This window comes from Mesoplodon mirus, assembly GCF_964341445.2.
Source record: "Mesoplodon mirus genome assembly, chromosome: X".
Lineage (NCBI taxonomy): Eukaryota > Metazoa > Chordata > Mammalia > Artiodactyla > Ziphiidae > Mesoplodon > Mesoplodon mirus.
In genome coordinates, this window is record NC_138981.1 from 86,845,044 (window position 1) to 86,863,792 (window position 18,749).

The following is an 18,749-nucleotide window of genomic DNA, read 5'->3' on the forward strand; positions in this document are numbered from 1 at the left end:
TAGACCCCAAAAGAAATGTGAAAGCCCATTGCGAAGAAAACTTCACTAAGTGACAAAAAGGATCAAAATAAATGTGCCTAGGTGGGAAAATTGTAAAGTTGCCAATTAATCCATCAACTTAGACATTTCAATCAAAACATTAAAAGCAGATTCTGCAAAAAATGACATTAGTGTAATTAATTACACATTCAGAGAAAATTAAGGTACGAGGTCTACCTCAAACCAAATGTACACACACACACAAACACACACCACTAACAGGTTAACAAAGGAACTTACTTTGAAAAGGAAACAATTTGTATTAGAAGGAAATATAGCCAAATGTTTTCTAATAACCTTGGGCTGTCCAAGACTATGCAAAGTAAAATAGAAATATAGAAGTTTAACAGGAAAATATTGAAAGACACAGAAAATGTAAATTCCTGATTGACCAAATATATCACACAAAAGAAAAATAAAGGAAAGGGTTGAGAGAAACCATGGTGAGTTCAACATGTAACAATAGCCATATTTCCAGTGTGGGTAATGACTACCACGTAAATTGTTGAGCAAGTCTATATATAGAAAAAAATCTTGCTTTGTCTCACAAAAATGAGGCAATTTTGGTGGCAAACCACCTGCCCCCCAAACTCCAGGAGAAGGGAGGAAAACACTGAAAAAAACTAAAAATGTGAAATAAAACTATGCTCTATATGGAGGAGGGCAGTCCGAAGGCAGAGCCCTTATACACAGCTGATGCCCAGGGAGCAGTGGCCCAGAGTCACATCAGGGAGACCAGGAGAGGGCACCGGGCTCAGAAGCAGCACCGCCCAAAGGAAGCTTCTTGTCCCCTCTGTTAGCCAGGGCTTTGAGGAAGAGAACCATTTCACGACACATCAGAAACACACAGGGAACCTGGCTTTGGTGACGCAGGGGCTGAGGCTTGCTGGGAGGGGTCTGGAAATGTTGGGAGGGGGTGGTGGAATTAGTTGCCCAGATTCATGGAGTGGTGCAGTGTGCAGGGCTGCGCTCTTCCTTTCCTCCAAGGGGTGCCAGGGGCTTGGATGGAGGGCATGAATACGTCTCCTGATGGATGGACCAGCCATGGCCAGGCCACGCCCCTCAGCATCTGCCCTCCCACCCCTTTGGGGATTCACGGAGGCCTCCACTGTCCCCTTCCTGGATCCCACAGAAGTACCAGGGATAGGGCAGAAAGGAGGTTCCCCAGAGGAAGCAGCAGCCAAGCCTTTTCACTCAGCCAGGAATTTGAGCTTGGCAACCCAAGGAAGGGAGGGGGCCTGGAAGTAGGTTTCACAGCTGCTTCTCAGGAGGGAGAACAACACAAAGCAGGCACTCAGCAAGTAGCAACTCTTACTGCTATAACTGTGCACTAAATTGTGCAGGGGTGGGTTGCCCTGTGGCCCCCAAAGATGTGTAGACAAAACCTCAAGGATACTGACCTTCCTCTCTAGGCCAGCAGGCGAGGAAAGACACCTTCATCGAGGGAAGGATTCCTCTGCATCAGGCACTGTGCTGCCTGCTTCACAGGTGTTGTCTCCTTTAGTCCTCCCAACAGTCCTTCTTAATTCCACCCTCCACCCCATTCCCCTGCCCCAGCCCCGCCCCCAGCCCCTGCTGGAAGCTTATCCTGAACCCTGCAGCCCATCTCTTCCCCTGCCTCCTGTGGGCACTGCTAGGCGGACATTTGTCAGGAGCAAATGCCCCAGTTAGTTAGCACTGATCATGTATTTTGGGCTTCCTCTTCACGCAGGCTATAAACTCAAAGACAAGTACCATGTTCTCGTTTTTGCCAGTTAAAGCACACAGCTTTATTGGTGATACATACAAATGCAGACTTGGTGGACGAGGCTGAGTCAGTACAGCTCATAGAAGGGGAGTGTACATTTTTTGCTGAATAGGTTTACCATCCATAGGCTCGTGAAGAAAAGAGAGTAAATGAAAAAGAACGCAGCCTACGCAGCAAACAATGCATTTTCGGCACAAGCTCCCATATGGGTCTGGTCTCCACAAGACGGTCCAGCTTAGACAGGGAGACCACCACAGGCAAGGCATCCCTTGTCAGGCTAGAAAATGTTGTTCTTTCACTACACAGCTGAAATGATCCCTTTACCACAGGAGGAAGGCTGCAAGGGAGCAATTTACAATGCGCACTGCCTGCAGACTGCAAAACCAAGAATTTACTTAAAGCTCTGTGGGAACCCCTGCCTGGCCAACCAGAGAGTGGTCCTGGATTTAGCAAGTGTAACTTTCACCCAGAGATATGGCTGTTGGCTAAGGCTGGATCTTCAATAGCACCCACTGCAGAGTCTTTGATTGAGAACACAAGTGCGTGTTCACTGATCGGGTTTTGGTTTGGGGTGGATCAGTCCCATCCTGTTGGAGGGGGCCACTTAAGAGGCCGGGATTTCTGGGAGAAACTGTCTGTTTGCGTTCCTGATAGAGAGGGACAGGGAGGAGAGCAACATTTGGGCTCCCAGCAACTCACCCGCCACGACTGGCTTTTCAGACAAACCCATCAAGGGTTTCAGAACGTGCCCCTCAGCACATTCACTTCCCTCTGGTATCAAAGGAAACTTCAAGTCTGAAACGGACTTGGCAAGCATGTTATTAATAACTGTCATGATTATTAACAAATTTAATCCGGCCTGCTGCAGAAATGAGTTGCAGCAAAGTGACACAGTCTCCCGACACACTTCGTTGATGTACATCTTAATCTGGCCCTGATTTTCAACACTGGCTTTCAAGTTATCCGGGGCACAGAAAGCCTCAACAGCAGGGTCGGGCATAGGGATCGTGTTTCCAGCAATGGAGAGGCTGGCCAAATGACTACTGATATCGTGGCTAAATGAAAAACCAGTGTCCCGGGGCTGAGCTAACAACACTTTTCCCTGAATGAAAGGGCACTTGGAGAGGCCAAGAACACAACTGAAATTTTTAAAGCTTTGAGCACTCCAAGTATTTTTACGTTCATAAGGGAATGGGCGCTGTTTTGCTGGATGTGTTCGGTTGGCCTTGCCCCCACCTGAAGGCCTGTCCTCGGTCCCACCAGGGGCCCCAGGTTCAGTCCAATCCCCATCCTCACTCCAGGGCCGAGCCATAGTTGTGAAATCAAACCAAATCTCGGGCTCCTCCTCATCAAGCTCCTGTTCATCATCCCATTCCTCTTCCTCCTCCTCCAACTTCTCACTGTCATCTCTTCCTATGGTTAGTTTGTAAACGCAGTAGCAGGCACCTGCCCCAATCATCAGTCCTGCTGCCATCCAACCCACTTCCCGAGCCCGGCCCATGCTCAGGTCCGTGCCAGCCCGGGGGCAGGACAGGAGAGGGCCTTGCTCCACCTGAATGAAGAGTGTTCTTAAGGCTCCACCTGAATGATGGTGGAGGGGAGACGTCTTCAGCCTATATCCCAGGCTCCTGAGGCTCTCTTGTGATGAATCTATGGGTGAAAAATTATATTAGGACTTTGGGCTGTGCCTGGATTTGTGCCTCACCAGGCAGACAGAGTGGAGTTTGAGTTCTGGTTGAGAGAGGTGGATTATTTGGCAACTATTTCTCTGTTCTTTTCTGTCATCCTCTGTCTACCCTCAGGACTGACCATTTCTCTTCCAGGGCCTACAGAGAAGGGCAGGAGGTGGGGCTGGGCTGTGACAGCCAGGAGGGTGACAGGAGAGTCTAACCCTCAGGTAGTCTCCTCCACCACCCCCCCACCCCCAAAGACTCAGAGGCAGTCCCTCCCACCAACCTCTACCAAAGTCAGGTAAATTCCTTCTCCTTCTCTTGTCTTCTGTGGTCGGTTCTCCTTCCACAGTGATTGACGGACAGACAGTCTGGCAGAAGGACAGATGGAAAGACAGCCGCCTTTGGGGAACTGAAAGTGTAGTGGATGGATCAGCACTGAGAACACAGGTCCCAGTACCCGCTTTTCTGAATTTCCAGCCTTTGAGTTTAAAATATTTCTCACACCCTCCTGACTTTCCTAACGCGGGCTTCCCCGCCCCACCCCCCTTGGCGTCCGCCATTTCCCCAGCAAAGGCCGCCACACCCCTTTCCCTGCACTGAAATGGGAGGGGGTGTGGAAAAAGAAGGGGCCGGGAGGGGGCGACTCGGACCCGGCCCGCACCGATCCCAGCACCCCCTCTGCGCCATCCCCACCGCCACCCCCACCCAGGGGCCAGGGCTCATCCCACCTTCACACCGACCTGCACGGTCCCAAGGCACTTTGGTCCTTCGCTCGCCGCGACTTTTCCCAGCGACCTACTGGCCAACAGATCTAAAAAACCTGCAGACAGACGGGGGACCGAGGGGACGGAGTGCTTGGTGGACGGAGCAGCACTCGGGACACGAGTGCCCTGATTGTGGAACCTTTCTTTCCTCGGAGTCTCTGTACCAGCCATTCACTCCCCTCACCCGCCGCCCGAAGTCCGCCAGTTCTCTCTACTAAAATGGGCATGGGGGGGGCGGTATTTAGAAAGTAGGCGAGAAGGGGACACAGCCCCCATCGGCCCGAACTTGGATCCGTGGCGCTCTTGGCCTTCTCCCATCCCATCTCCCTCCAAGCAGAGCCCACGCTCATACCGATCTGCACGGTCCGGGGCTACTTTCCTTCTTCCCTCACACGCCTGCAGTGTGATAGGGGGCTGGTACCCAGACGGAGGCGACTAGCAGTACTTCTGCTCTAGGCAGCTCTTGGTCACGTGACGACCACGTCACCAGTGAGCTCTGGCCCCCAATTTCCACTCCCACAAGCAGTGCGGCAGGCGCCAGCCTGCCCCGTACCTCCCCCCATCACACTGGGCCCTGTCACTCTTTTCCTCTGTAACAATACCAGAAACCAGAAGTGACCATGGCTCTCTGGTGTTTGCATTTGCCTTTCTCTAATTACAGGAAGGGGCAGCATCTTTTCCTGGGTCTATCATTACTTATACTTCTTTTGGGGGAAATGTCTTATCCTTTCCTTGGCTCTGAAGCTCCTGTCCTCTCTTTCTTAATTTCTACCCTTTCCCACAACCAGTCTCTGCACCAAAATTAAGCGGAGGGGCAGGGAAGAAAAGCCCAAGTAGCAGTGAGATTTTTGTTAGTATTTTTAATATATTTATGTTCGCTTTCGTCAGTCCTTCCTTTTTTATTGATTCAAGCTACACTATTTTGTAATCAGAAAATATAAATATATATATGTGTACATATATAACAAGATTTCCTAGTTAATAAGGAGGCTCATCGATTTAAGCTAATTTATACCACACTGAAAATATTTTCTTCTGACTTCACAGGAAATAGCAGCTTTCAAGCAGCATATTAAAATTTAAAAACATATCCTTACAAATAAAGCCAGTGTGTTTTCAATATGATTTATAAATTGACGGATAAAATGAATCTATAGTGAAGTGATCAGTGCTTTAACTGTGACCAGTTTAGTTAAGTGAACCACTATCCCTTCTTCCTGGCTGAACTCCTGGTGTTAGGCGTCACACGATTGAGATCGTCAGAGGGGACTGCTGGATGGCTTTCATTCTAGCTTCAAAGGACAGACTTTCTGCAGACCCCAAATTCAGGTGAATCTTACAAATCAGTAACTTCACAGATGAGCTTGCTTTTCAGTCAAAGGTCTTTATTTAAATCTATTCTGAAGTTTCACGGTGTAACCCATAAATCATCCAGAAATTAGAGGATTCCCTGCTATCCCACTGATGAAAATGAGACTTGGTAGATGGAATTTTCATTTCATCATTACACTGGTGAAATATCTTTGGTATCTGTCATTCGTGCACTGTATGTCCCCCTAGCAGCGGCTAGTGTCCAGCATTTTCCAGTGGAAATAGTAGTTAGAGTCTGTGGGTGAAGGTAAATCACTGCGACAACCCTTGAGATCCGTCATTTTTCTCTTACAAAAGGCACAGTTTACAGGATCCCAAGCAGTCGCCAGGGGAAAGAGTCCTTTTCATTCCCTGCCTTCTGTTACAATTTCACTGCACCACCCATACAAGCCCCTCAGAATAATCCCAGAACTCAGGGACAAAGTATGCAGAACTTAGTCCCCAGACATTCAGCTGTCCCCGGTGGGGAGTCATACTCTAAATATAGTCCCTTCAGGCAGCCTCTTTCTTAGAACGCTGAAATCTGACACCCCAGCAGGAAGCTCCCTGTGTGAGGGGCCCCAGTGTGGGGGAGGCCCTTTCAGGAGGTGAGCCAGGAAGCCCAGAGTGCCTTGCTAGTGAAAATTCAGAAGTCAAGAACATGTCACAGCTTTCTGGTCTTCCTCAAACTTTTATAGACCAAACAAACCAGTATTACAGCTCGTCTCTCTAAACCCCTACCTCATTTATTTTGCCATCATCTCCTTATACCGTTCTTTTCATTGCCCTTTATTTGCTTCTCTGAGGCAAGTGAATTCTATTTATGAAACCTTACTAACAGAACTCGCAGATTCAACTGTTATCATTCAATCTTTGGCTGCTAAGAACTTATGTAAGTGGCTTTTATTTATTTTGAATATATACATTAGAAAGAACTAAGGAGTATGTAAAGCTTAAAAGAGGCGGGTGCTTCAGTGTCATTGACGTGGCTTTCCAGTAAGAACTCATTCTCACAACTCAGCCAGCCTTCAAGGACAAAAGCTCCACTCTTACCGCTCCTCATTAGTAAAAAATATCTCTCCCCTTTGGTATATTTTTCAATTATTCCAATGTATAACCCCTGACCACCATTCTCCCAGGCTGTCAGACCTTGTCTGTTTGGATCCACTCCCTCTCTTAAACTTCCTAAACCCCATGGGAAGGATAACACTTTCAGTTCTCTTACTTTGTAATTTATTTTTATTTTATTTTATTTTTTTTTGTTACGCGGGCCTCTCACTGTTGTGGCCTCTCCCCTTGCGGAGCACAGGCTCTGGACGCACAGGCTCAGCGGCCATGGCTCACTGGCCCAGCCACTCTGCGGCATGTGGGATCTTCCTGGACTGGGGCACGAACTCGCGTCCCCTGCATTGGCAGGCGGACTCTCAACCACTGCGCCACCAGGGAAGCCCTTACTTTGTAATTTTGATCCACAATTCCTACCAAGGAACCTGGAGACTAGCATTTTTTAAAAAAAATTATTTTATTTATTTATTTTTGGCTGGTTGGGTCTTCATTGCTGCACGCGGGCTTTCTCCAGTTGCGGCGAGTGGGGGCCACTCTTCCTTGCGGTGCGCAGGCTTCTCACTGCAGTGGCTTCTCTTATTGTAGAACACGGGCTCTAGGCGCAGGGGCTTCAGTAGTTGTGGCTCGTGGGCTCTAGAGCGCAGGCTCAGTAGTTGTGATGCCCAGACGTAGTTGCTCCATGGCATGTGGGATCTTCCCAGACCAGGGCTTAGAACCCTTATCCCCTCCCCTGGCAGGCGGATTCTTAACCACTGCGCCACCAGGGAAGCCCGAGACTAGCATTTAAAATCTACTTTTCTCTCCGTTATAAATCCACCAACAAATATTTATTTAAGGGCATGTTATTTGCCTAACATACCATTTCAACAGCAAAAATGGAAAATCCTTAAGCAATTCTTCAGACAAGCCTTCAAAAGGCTATGTGAAGCCACTGCCAAAAAGAACCTTTTGGCTTAAATCAGTATATGGTCACATGTGATGTGTGATTTATAAAGTATCCAAAAACAGAAAGGGATCAGCAGATGGTAACACTAATGGAACTTTGGAGGGTGAGAAAAATAAATTATAGAAGATTGTTATCTTAAAAAGCTATATTACTTTTTGTATTGTGTTATTGGTTTTTGTGTTGTGTACTAGTTAATTTTGTTTAATTGCAAGCAACAGAAAGCAAATCTGTTTAACTTAAATGAATGTTGAAGACCAGCATCAGCTCTGAGGTGTCTAGTTAGAAGGAATTGATATATGGTCTTTTCAGGATGCCATACTTCTGCTGATTTTTGGTTTTCTATCTCTGCTCAAGGTTTAAATTTCAGTAAGAGAGTATTGAGTTGGTCTGTTTTGGGCACAATGCCCACCCTTTTGCTGGGGAAAATGACAGGGCATGTAAAATGTAAAATGCACTTCCTTTCTTTTCCCAGAGAGAAATGTAAACTGTTTCAGATGTTATTGTTGATTTGCAGGAGCCCTTTAACTACTTTGGATATGAATCCTTTGTTCAGCTGTGACTGAGGTGCTGGGGGCCTATTTGCCACAGCATACTTTAGTTTTCACTTTCACATTAAGTGAACGTTATAGAGGTACAATTCTGAAATGGTGATTCACAAGGCTGTCTTCTAAGCTAAAGCTACCTGGCTTCCCTGACAAGATTGTAGACAAGGTTGCATCTACAGTTCAGTCTTGTCCTCATCCCTTCATGATCAATACCTGATTTTGTCTGTACGATGAGAGCAGATGCCTCTGTCAAGGAAAGACTCCCATTCATAGAGACATATATAAATCTATATCTGAATGCCCAAACCCATGGATCTTTGCATTCTCTCCCTGTAAGAAGGCCACAAGGGAAGCTAAGTCTCACAAAGGAATGACAACTGAAAAATTTATCCTGAGAAATACAACCTTCAGGGGTACTAGAGGTTTCTGTCAGTTTTACCAGCCCATTCTCTCCCTGTTGGCAAGCTACTCCTTGGGAAGCCACAACCTCAGAAGGTTGTGTGGTGAGCCTGAAGTCAGAGCAAGGGCATTGGTGCATGTTAAGAAGTGTCTCTCAGCTAAGAAACTTGAAGTACACTTACGCATCACGGGGATGGCTCTGCCAAAGAAAGCTATTTTTTCCATTCATCTTCGCCAAGACTCCCTCTCTTCCAGACAGTGCTTGGGTGGGAACTATCAACACTTTCCTCTGACTCTCCTTTTCATATATTCCTGTGCTTAAATAAGCCCCCTTGCTGCACATGATCTTTCTCCAAACACAGAATCATATAGTTGATTTGGTTTCTGCTTACTAAATTTCAGTCATATCCTGTTCACCTTAAACATACACAGTGTTGTATATCAATTATATCTCATAAAACTGGAAGAAAAAAATAAATTTTAGTCATATCCTAGTACTGTCTTCCAGAAGTTACATCGATATGAATTTCCCTGGAGTTTTGCCTGTTCCCAAACTTCCCAGACTCTTGATTTACTCCCATATGGTCTGTGGATCTTAAAATTTATACTCAGATAATAAACTTATACCTTAAATATTAGGGCATATCCCACCGTAGACCCCGTGTTCCGACATTATTTTATTATTTTTCCCACTCTTATATAGTTTGTTCATTGCTGACAGGTGAATCATTGAGTTCATCAAAGCAGTCAGTGAAAAGGTTTCACACTAATTGCTAGATTCCGAGTTCAGCAAAATTTGTCTTGGTCTCAGTGTTCCTCTAACACCTATTTCATTTAAAGATGATACTATCTGTATATTTTGTAATGTTCTTTGTCTGCCACTCACTTTGTCAGTGTGTGTGCCTCTATGTGAGAGACATCCACGACACAGTTGTGATTTCTACTCAGCCTTTTCTGTGTCACTGTCTTCTGAGGTCTCCATGCCTCTTCCTTGCTAACTGATGGGAGTGAAAGTCTCCTGTTTAGAAGACTGGCCTAGTCAGAAGATTTATGTATCCTCAGACACACTGATGAGCTCATTCAGGATTGTGTTATATGCTAGGCCCCAGAAGACATTAAGATTGCTTTGAGTGAAGTGTGTAACACTCCCTGCAAGTGAGAAAATATGGGACTTTTGGAGGCCATCACCCAACATCACTCTCCAACTCCCACTCTTTCTTTTTTTTCTCAAATGAAAATAGCTTTACAGAAATTCTTGTCTCATAAAAAGAATGTAGGCTGGGGGTGGGAGAGGCCAGAACTGAACGAACAAAAAAGCATTAAGAAAGAAAAAAACCACACTCACTCCAGGTCTCCTTTTCTGATGGCTTTTTCTTTTCAGATCTGGGACTAGATTTCAGAGGAAACGGTAGACATTTGTAGCTGGAAGGTGGGGAGGTGGAAGGAGAGGTTGCTGCCCCAGGAGCCTAGGGAAGGAAGAGGCAATTTTTCAAAAAGTACAAGTGGCCAGTAACCCCAGGGGAAGATGCTGTCCCTTTCTGGTAATCAGAGGAAGGCAAACACAACTACAGGGAGATGGGATTAGCAGAGAAGAAAGAGTAACAAGGCCTGATATGGGGGAGGGAATGGAGGGGGGCGGGCCCTCTTCTGCCGCACTGCTGGTGGGAGGGGAAATTGGGGACCCGAGTTGGTGGATGACGTAGCTCTCACGTGACCAAGAGCTGACGTGTGCAGAAGTCCTTCTTGTTCTGGCCGTTGTTCCCGTCTGAGTACCAGCTCCCCATTGCCCTGAGGGCGAGCGGGCCTGCAGCAGAGGCAAGAAGGAGGAGGAGAAGGAAATTGTCCCGGATCCCTGCAGGTCAGTGCCTGGGAGATTCCAGAAGGTGGGGGTGGCCCAGGGCGCAGGGCGGAGACCGTCGCGGGTCCTGGGGCGCCTCCATCGTCTCTCCCACTCGCCGCCGGCTTTCCAAGACATCTGTCCCGCCCGCAGCCCATTTCGTTGCTGCGAAATGGTGAGCAGCGGGGTGTCTGGGGAGGGGCTCAGAGATTGGGAGGTGGGAATCTGGTGGAACCGAGGCCATAATCTGGAAAGGGAGCTGCGGCCTGGGTGTTTGCCCCCAGTACTCCAGGACAGTGCCGGCGGGGAAAGGCTGGACATGGGGAGGGGGGAGTGCAACGTGATGTGTCAGCAGAACCCCGAGAGGGGTCATAGGGGTGGGAAACCTTTGACAACCAGGCCTCCGAATTAGGAAAGAGTTTTCTGTTCTGGGGACCGGTCCGTCCACCAAGCACTCGGTAGCGGCTGTTTCCCGTCTTTCTGACTGTGACTGTGTCTTCCTGACTATGGCTCTGTGTTTTGTGGGTCCGAGCCTCTCCTGGGTTGCCAGTCTTTCCGTAGGTTGCGGCACTACGCCGGGCTAGAGAAGAGGAAGGAAATTAACCCCGATCGGTGAAGGTCGATTTGAGGGTAAGACCAAATGGGGACCCTAACAGGGGCGGTGGTGGGGGTGGGAAGAAACCGGAGATGGCAATAATCTAGGTTGGGTCTGAGTCTGAGTGTGTTTCTTGCACTCCCGGGACTGTGGCGAAATGGCGTGCGTTGTGTGTGTGTGTGTGTGTGTGCGTGTGTGTGCGAGCGCGCGCGCGTGTGTCGCGGGGGGTGGGGTGGGGGAGAATGACAGAAGGGAAACCTATCAGATAGTTTGTTCATAATCCTCTTCTCTCAACAGTATTTAGTCCCCATGTTTTCGATCTGTCATCCTGCAGGTCTGCTGTAGCAGGTGGCACCACTTGAAGCGAGGGAGGAAGTTTCCTCAGATCAGTAGAGGTCGGTGTGGGCGTGGGGGCTGCTTGGAATGGGGGAGGGGTTGGAAATCGCCCGCGGTTGGGCAGGCTCACCCAATCCTACCTTATTTCCCTAACATCCCTCCCATTTCAGGCTAGGGAAGGGGCAGGCACATGCATGTTTTGGATGGCATAGAGAGGTTTTTTTTTTTTTTTTTTTTTAAATCTGACAACCTAGATAGGTGAATCAGGAAAGCAAGGAATGAACAGTCAATCCATCAAGGCTTCAGTTCTCACTGGCTCTGGTCTCTCTGCAGATTGCAAGGGTTGTTGGGCGTGGCACGCCTCCAGGGGAGGGAAGAAGGGGCAAACTGCCTGTCTGAAGGAGGTTAGTGCAAGGTGCCACTCCCTGGGAACACCCGAGGTTGGGGTGGCTGAGGGCCCAGCAGAGACTGTGGGCTCCGTTGCCTTTATCTAGGCTTGGGGAGGGGGTGGACTGCGGAGGGTAGGGGGAGAGTGAAATGAGGAAAGAGCTTGTTAACAATCTACATTTTCTGCCAAGAACTCATTTACTTATCCCTCTGTGCAACTCTCTGCATGGGACAACACAAGGAGAAGAGAAACTCAAACCCCCTTTCCTTCCTCCACCCCCTAAGGTCCACCTCCAGAATCAGCTGTTGTGGCCTTGAAGTGGCTGAAGACAATCATCCTCCGAAGGCCTGCACCTAGGCCAGGCACATAGCCCTCCTCCCCCAGCCTGTGACTACTCTGTTCCTCGGTCCCTGATATCGTCAGGGACGATTGCATGGGCTACGCCAGGAAAGTAGGCTGGGTGACCGCAGGACTGGTGATTGGGGCTGGAGCCTGCTATTGCATTTATAGACTGACCAGGGGAAGAAAACAGAACAAGGAGAAAATGGCTGAGGGCGGGTCTGGCGACGTGGATGATGGGGACTGTCCTGGGGCCAGGTACAATGACTGGTCTGATGATGATGATGACAACAGTGAGAACAAAGGTATAGTATGGTACCCACCTTGGGCCCGGATTGGGACTGAGGCTGGGACCAGAGCTAGGGCCAGGGCAAGGGCCAGGGCTACCCGGGCTCGTCGGGCCGTTCAGAAAAGGGCTTCCCCCAATTCAGATGATACTATTTTGTCCCCTCAAGAGTTGCAAAAAGTTCTTTGCTTGGTTGAGATGTCTGAAAAGCCTTATATTCTCGAAGCAGCTTTAATTGCCCTGGGTAACAATGCTGCTTACGCATTTAACAGAGATATTATTCGTGATCTGGGTGGTCTCCCAATTGTTGCAAAGATTCTCAATACTCGGGATCCCATAGTTAAGGAAAAGGCTTTAATTGTCCTAAATAACTTGAGTGTGAATGCTGAAAATCAGCGCAGGCTTAAGATATACATGAATCAAGTGTGTGATGACACAATCACTTCTCGCTTGAACTCATCTGTGCAGCTGGCGGGACTAAGATTGCTTACGAACATGACTGTTACTAATGAGTATCAGCACATGCTTGCTAATTCCATTTCAGACTTTTTTCGTTTATTTTCAGCAGGAAATGAAGAAACCAAATTTCAGGTTTTGAAACTCCTTTTGAATCTGGCTGAAAATCCAGCCATGACTAGAGAACTGCTCGGGGCCCAAGTACCATCTTCACTGGGTTCCCTCTTTAATAAGAAGGAGAACAAAGAGGTGATTCTTAAACTTCTGGTCATATTTGAGAACATAAACGACAATTTTAAAGGGGAGGAAAGTGAACCTACTCAGAATCAATTCAGCGAAGGTTCACTTTTTTTCTTTTTAAAAGAATTTCAAGTATGTGCTGATAAGATTCTGGGGATAGAAAGCCATCATGATTTTTTGGTGAAAGTAAAAGTTGGAAAATTCATGGCCAAACTGGCTGAGCATATGTTTCCAAAGAGCCAGGAATAACTTCTTGATTTTGTAGTTTAGAAGCAACACACATTGTAAACTATTCCTTTTCTCCACCTTGTTTATATGGTAAAGGAATCCTTTCAGCTGCCAATTTTGAGTAATGAATATCATATTGTATCATCAACGCTGATATTTATCTGAGTTGGTCTTCAGGTCTAAGCTGGATGAATGAATATCACTACCTGTTCTGAAAACAAGTTTGTTGCTTTTTATCTCACTGCCTAGATTGAAATATTTTTACTATTTCTTCTGCATAAGTGACAGTGAACCTATTCATCATAAATAAGCTCCCTCCTGTCATGGGCATTGACTTAATTTGTGTGTCATCAATAAAGTTGTGTGTTAATGCTGGAAAAAATAAGAAAGAAGGAAAAGAAACCATCCTTGTCTTTTGGTTTATAATCTAGTTGGAGAGATAAGAAACATACAAACAAAAAGATAACAGAATATCTCAAGCATATATTCATCATCAAATATGTGCGTTCAGAGCACAGAGGAAGCAAAGGTTTCTGTGGGATACAATAGTCGGCTACAGATTTATGGAGGAAGTGGCCATTTAAAATGAGTCCTCTATGGGATAGGTAGTTAAGGCATTCCCTATGATGGGAGTGATGGGGGACTGGTATGAGAAAGGCATGGAGGTAGGAACTCTTCCTATGACAGTAAGGGGGAAACTAGTCTGCTTAGAGTGGAGAGTGTAAGGGTCGGAAGTAAATAAATTTGGAAAGCTGGCTGAAGCCAGTTTGTGGAGAACTGTTTGAATATTATCCCACTGAACGCTGAGAGCCAGTAAATAATTTTGACTAGAAAGAATAATTGGAATTCATATAAAAGTTCCTCTCTCACCCACTGTGCAGTGTGCTTGAGGGTGTGGCAAAATGGATCCTTTCAAACCCTGGTGGTAGGAATGAGCTTACACTGGCACAAGGTTTGTGGAGGGCCATTTTGTAATACATATCATAAGGCTTAAAATATGTAAACCCTTTGTCCTAAGGAAATAATTGATTCATTGGCCAAAAACTGTATATACAAGGCTGTTCATCCCAGCAATGTGTGAAATAGTAAAAACTGGAAACAACTTAAACAATTTAGCACACTGGATTGGTTAAATAAATTAAAGAATATTCACACGGTATAAGATAAATATGTCACTTGCAATCCATATTGCCAGGGAACGATATTCATCATGCATTGTTAAGTGAGAAAGGTAGGTTAGATAGCAGTATTCATAGTATGATTCCATTTTTTTGAGAATATAAGATGTTTAAGTAGACACTAAAAACTCTGGAATTACAGACACCCAAATAGTAACAGTGGTTATCTTTGGGTGGAAGGATAGAGTAATCTTTACCTTTTTACTTTTTATTCATCTATGTGTTCTTATTTATCTAAAACAAATACTGATTGTTTCAAAAATTTTTGGAAAAGAAAAATGTTGGGAATGGAGCAGGTGATTGATTGGAGCATGTACTGAGTGGAAAAAATATTTAGATTAAACATGAGATGGGTTGAAGTTTTCTCTCTGAAATAATAGATGAGTGCTGAAGATGGGGCTCGTTGTGAGGATTAAATGAAGTAATACATGGGAAATACTTAGAATGTTCTGGCACATAACAGTTAATTAAGAAAAGTGAGCACGCTTAATTCCCTGGAATTCAAGGTTGATAGCTTTTTTGGTTGACCTTTGTTTCACTGGGGGCATTCTGCCACGTGTCAGCATCATTTAATAAATAATAACAACAATAAAGTTTAGCACTTATTAAGTGACCACTGTGTAGAGTGATGTCATTCCTGCAAGGCAACTGTTACAATAATTTCTCAAAGAAATAGGGTTTTCTTATTTCTAAGGACACAAAGTGTTTCATCAGACATGATCTCACCCGCCCTCACAACATATTCCTAGTCAGTTTGGAGATGTTATCCTGCTTTATACATGAGGCCAGGAAAGGGTAAAATCTCTGTTCAGTTATGATCTCGTTTTAGCCTCAGGCTTCCATATACTTACTCTAATGTTGCCTATAGTAGACAAAAGGACCAAGGACTGGTTAGCTTAAAGTTGTTGGGTATGGTGACCCTATTGAATCATGAACATGTGGGGGCTAATTTGACATCAGTTTTAAGGATGGGATGAAGGTAAAGGGAACTAACATTTTTCTTGCTCTATTAGGCAGGAGAAAAAGATTTGGGAGGGGAAGCCTAATCCATTTAAAATAAATTGAGTTTGAGGTAACTGTGTGACATCCAGATGGATACACCCTATTGTCACTTGAATGTATTGACCTGGCGCTCAGAGAAGACTAGGCTATAGATACAGATTTGGGGGCCACCGGAGGATGAATGATAATTGAGGACATTGGAGTGGATGTGATCCCCAGAGAGAAGGTGCAGAGAGTAAGAGTGGAGGGCTGCAGAAAGAACTGGGTAAGGGACTGTGGCAGCTGGGGAGAGAAGCATAGAATTGCAACTGTGGATACCCTTCCAGACACTTGTACTATCCACATACCTATATATTCTATACATCAAATTGGATGATACTGTAGATGAATTTTCAGAGCCTGATTTAAAATTTTTCTATTTTTCTACTAAAAATCATTCATTGGAGATACTTAAGAAAATAGACAGCAAGAACAAACTTGACCCCTGACCCGGATCTGTATCTTGAACATCTAAAAAATATTCAGATCAAGCCATGTTGAACTTGGGGTGCTGAGTGACTTTTCTACGTGGGGTGAAAAATGAGGTCAATTTGCATAATAAAAAGCCACCGTGCAGCAGGGGCACAGGTCTGACCAGTGTCCATCTGCTCCTGCAGGTCTCTTTTCTCATCCCTTCCCATTCTTCTTCCCTATCCCTCCCTCACACTTGTCTTTTCCTTTCCTCCTTCTGAGAGACCATTGGCAGTAGCCTCTTTGTGCTTCTGTGTCTTTTGTGGGTGACCGCTTAATTCCCATGACACCAGGTCATGCAGCGGTGGGCATTTGATACAGAATAATATTTGTCATTGCTGTGGTAATACGGTGACCTGGGTGTGGCTGGATGCCAAGATTTTTTGGACCTTTGTTGAACAGAGACTGAGAAGGCACCAGTCTTAACGTGGCACAGCCCTATGTGCACTGATGTAATTTTGATGTCCCACACCTGGTATTGTTTGGCACGGAATCACCCAGACTTTGGTAAGTGCTGTGTGAGACAGATATGTGACTGCCTGGTCCGGGGAGGCCACAGGGCCAGCCCAGCCACACGCAGATGTCCTCATGCTTTCACATCGGAGGCTGCCACTCTCAAACATTTTGGGAAGGGCACAGTTCTGTGATTGTGGCAGCTCATCGGGGCAGGGAGGGGCCAGGGTCCTCTCTTTAGAGAGCTTGGCAACTTCTGGGTAACTGAGGAAATTAGAAACTCAGAGGATATTCTGCTATTTTGGGTTTTCTCTCATCTAATTGTTTTAGGAATTTAAGTGGATCTATCCCAGTCAAATGTGTTCAAAGGGAATTTTACAAAGATGGAGTATAGTTCTCTTATAAATTGTCACCCAAAGCATAATATTTCAAGGCTCAGGAAACTGGTTTTCTATTTTTAAATTCATATTTTACTTGCCTTGTTTCAAAAGAGATTCTAAGTGTAGGTTTAGCAAATTGATGTGGTTTGGGCAAATTTTGTGTTTATGCCTCTGTTTGGTTAATTTCTCTGCTAAATTCCCTTGAGAATGGTTATTTTGAAGAGTGATTATGACTACTTTCAATGCTATCTTTTTACATTAATTTTACATCACATCCCAGGTTGAACGTTTTTTTCTGATTTCTCTGTTTAAACTGTGGCTCTTCCTTGCCTTTAAACCAGAACTATGGTGCTGCCTTCTCGGGGTGCAGAAGACTAGGGTAATGACCCCTGGTTTGCTCTGCCCTGAGGTGTGGTGTCAAGCAGGATAACACATATTTACTTTCAGAGATGTGTATCTCCATACTTTCCCCTCTCCATTGGGTCCCTCTCAGGCCTTGTGTTAAGGGCTTGGGCAATGTTGGGTTTGGGGGTAAGCCTGAGTGGAGGGAGAAGGTAAGGGGTGGGAAAGAAGCCTTACTGGATGGGTAACTTTATCCTAACAGGTTCATGCCAATGGAATTCAATCCAGCACTGGCAGTGGGCTAAGTGTAACTTTTTGGCCCTGTTGACCATTTACATTTTAAAAAGTGAAAGAGTAAGTGTAATACAAGCATGTTTGTTTGGGCATTAGAGCCTTCTGTTTATTGAGCATTTTTCTAAGTTTGCACATGGACATAACATGTTATTAAATGGGGTGGAATTTCTTTCTGAAAATAAAATAACAGAATGACAGTTTATGTTACTATAAGAAATGTAATTACCAAATAGATCAGATTCTTAGTGTTGGCTGCTCAGAACATTCTGTCCCTAAGGTCAATGTGCATCAGAAACCAAATTATCATCAGAAGGTTTTTTATTTAGTGCTCAAGGAATCAGGGTAAGCTCACTCAGCTAGATGTTAGTGTTGTCAAAGTAGAAGAACTTGGTGCATCCACATCTGCTATGGAGATTGACTTGTGGCTGAAATCAAATACTTGTATTCAAGAGCTAGAGCATCTTTCTCCCTGGACACAATTAAAAATTTTGTCTGCCTAGATACCCCTTTGCCAGAGGTGGATCATCAGTTGATGGTAGTTTTATGACTTTTAAGATATATTATCAATTAGCTTTCACACAGAGTTTGAGAGATGTATACTTTTACAACAGGAGAGAACTGTAGTATTTGCAATGCATCCTCTCCTACATGTTGATTAGTATCTTTCTTTTCTGGATATTTTTTGATGAGTAATGATAACTTGTAATGATATTTTTTTTGAAACTCAAGCAAAATGAATTGTCACCCCTTTAGTTATTTTTCCATTTCTATTTCAGTGTTTGCTAAAATGTGGTTTAACTATAATCTTGCTAATTTTTGTGGCTTTCTTTCAATAAGCTGTAATGAAAACCCTGACATAATGAAATGGATCAATAAAAGAAAACGTTTAATTTTTACCTTCTTCCATCATTTAAAATGAATTAAATTGGATTCTCTTTTTGATATTAGAAAGGATGGAATCTAGGCAAGACCAGATAAAACAAACAATATTTAAAATATTTTCTGAATCTTAAATCCATTTAAGCTGACTTGGGGAATGATTCTTTGTAATCACTTATTATTTAACATCATCAATCATCAGCTCTTGTTATGCTGGTCTGTGTAATCTATAGCCAAAATTGGAATTATTAAATTGCACCATGTCGCTTATAATTCCATTAAATTCTGGTTGATTTTCTTCTGATATAAAAGTTAAATCTTTATTTATGAATGTCATAACTTGTGAATGTCTATAAATGTCATACATATATCATCACATGTGTTTAGGTGGAAATGACTATAATTGGGGAAATATTAACATATTAGTAACACTCTGGAATTGTTTTTCAGCTATTTTAAAACTATCAATAGAAGTCCC

General features: G+C 44.9%; 2 protein-coding genes across 5 annotated transcripts; one reads left to right on the top strand and one right to left on the bottom strand.

Moving 5' to 3' along the window:
• Window positions 1–1,777: 1,777 nt before the first annotated feature.
• On the bottom strand, window positions 1,778–4,684 carry LOC309796522 (protein ARMCX6-like). 3 transcript variants are annotated; one of them, XM_082609751.1, is made up of 4 exons: window positions 4,576–4,684; window positions 4,200–4,279; window positions 3,749–3,868; window positions 1,778–3,436 (listed from the first exon to the last, which is right to left on the bottom strand). In XM_082609751.1, exon 4 carries the CDS (start codon window positions 3,285–3,287, stop codon window positions 2,391–2,393), a length of 897 nt encoding a protein of 298 aa, XP_082465877.1. In that variant the 5' UTR covers window positions 3,288–3,436; window positions 3,749–3,868; window positions 4,200–4,279; window positions 4,576–4,684; the 3' UTR covers window positions 1,778–2,390. The 3 variants fall into 3 exon arrangements, with proteins under 3 accessions (XP_082465877.1, XP_082465875.1, XP_082465876.1); XM_082609749.1 differs by having other exon boundaries at window positions 3,743–3,868; XM_082609750.1 differs by having other exon boundaries at window positions 3,743–3,868; window positions 4,188–4,279.
• A 5,565-nt stretch (window positions 4,685–10,249) lies between these two features.
• ARMCX3 (armadillo repeat containing X-linked 3) lies at window positions 10,250–15,020 on the top strand. Of its 2 annotated transcripts, XM_082610215.1 has the most exons (5): window positions 10,250–10,386; window positions 10,916–10,995; window positions 11,295–11,355; window positions 11,630–11,700; window positions 11,969–15,020. In XM_082610215.1, the coding sequence occupies exon 5, from the start codon at window positions 12,118–12,120 to the stop codon at window positions 13,252–13,254; it is 1,137 nt and encodes a 378-aa protein (XP_082466341.1). In that variant the 5' UTR covers window positions 10,250–10,386; window positions 10,916–10,995; window positions 11,295–11,355; window positions 11,630–11,700; window positions 11,969–12,117; the 3' UTR covers window positions 13,255–15,020. The 2 variants fall into 2 exon arrangements, with proteins under 2 accessions (XP_082466341.1, XP_082466342.1); XM_082610216.1 differs by lacking the exon at window positions 11,630–11,700.
• The last annotated feature ends 3,729 nt before the right edge of the window (window positions 15,021–18,749 follow it).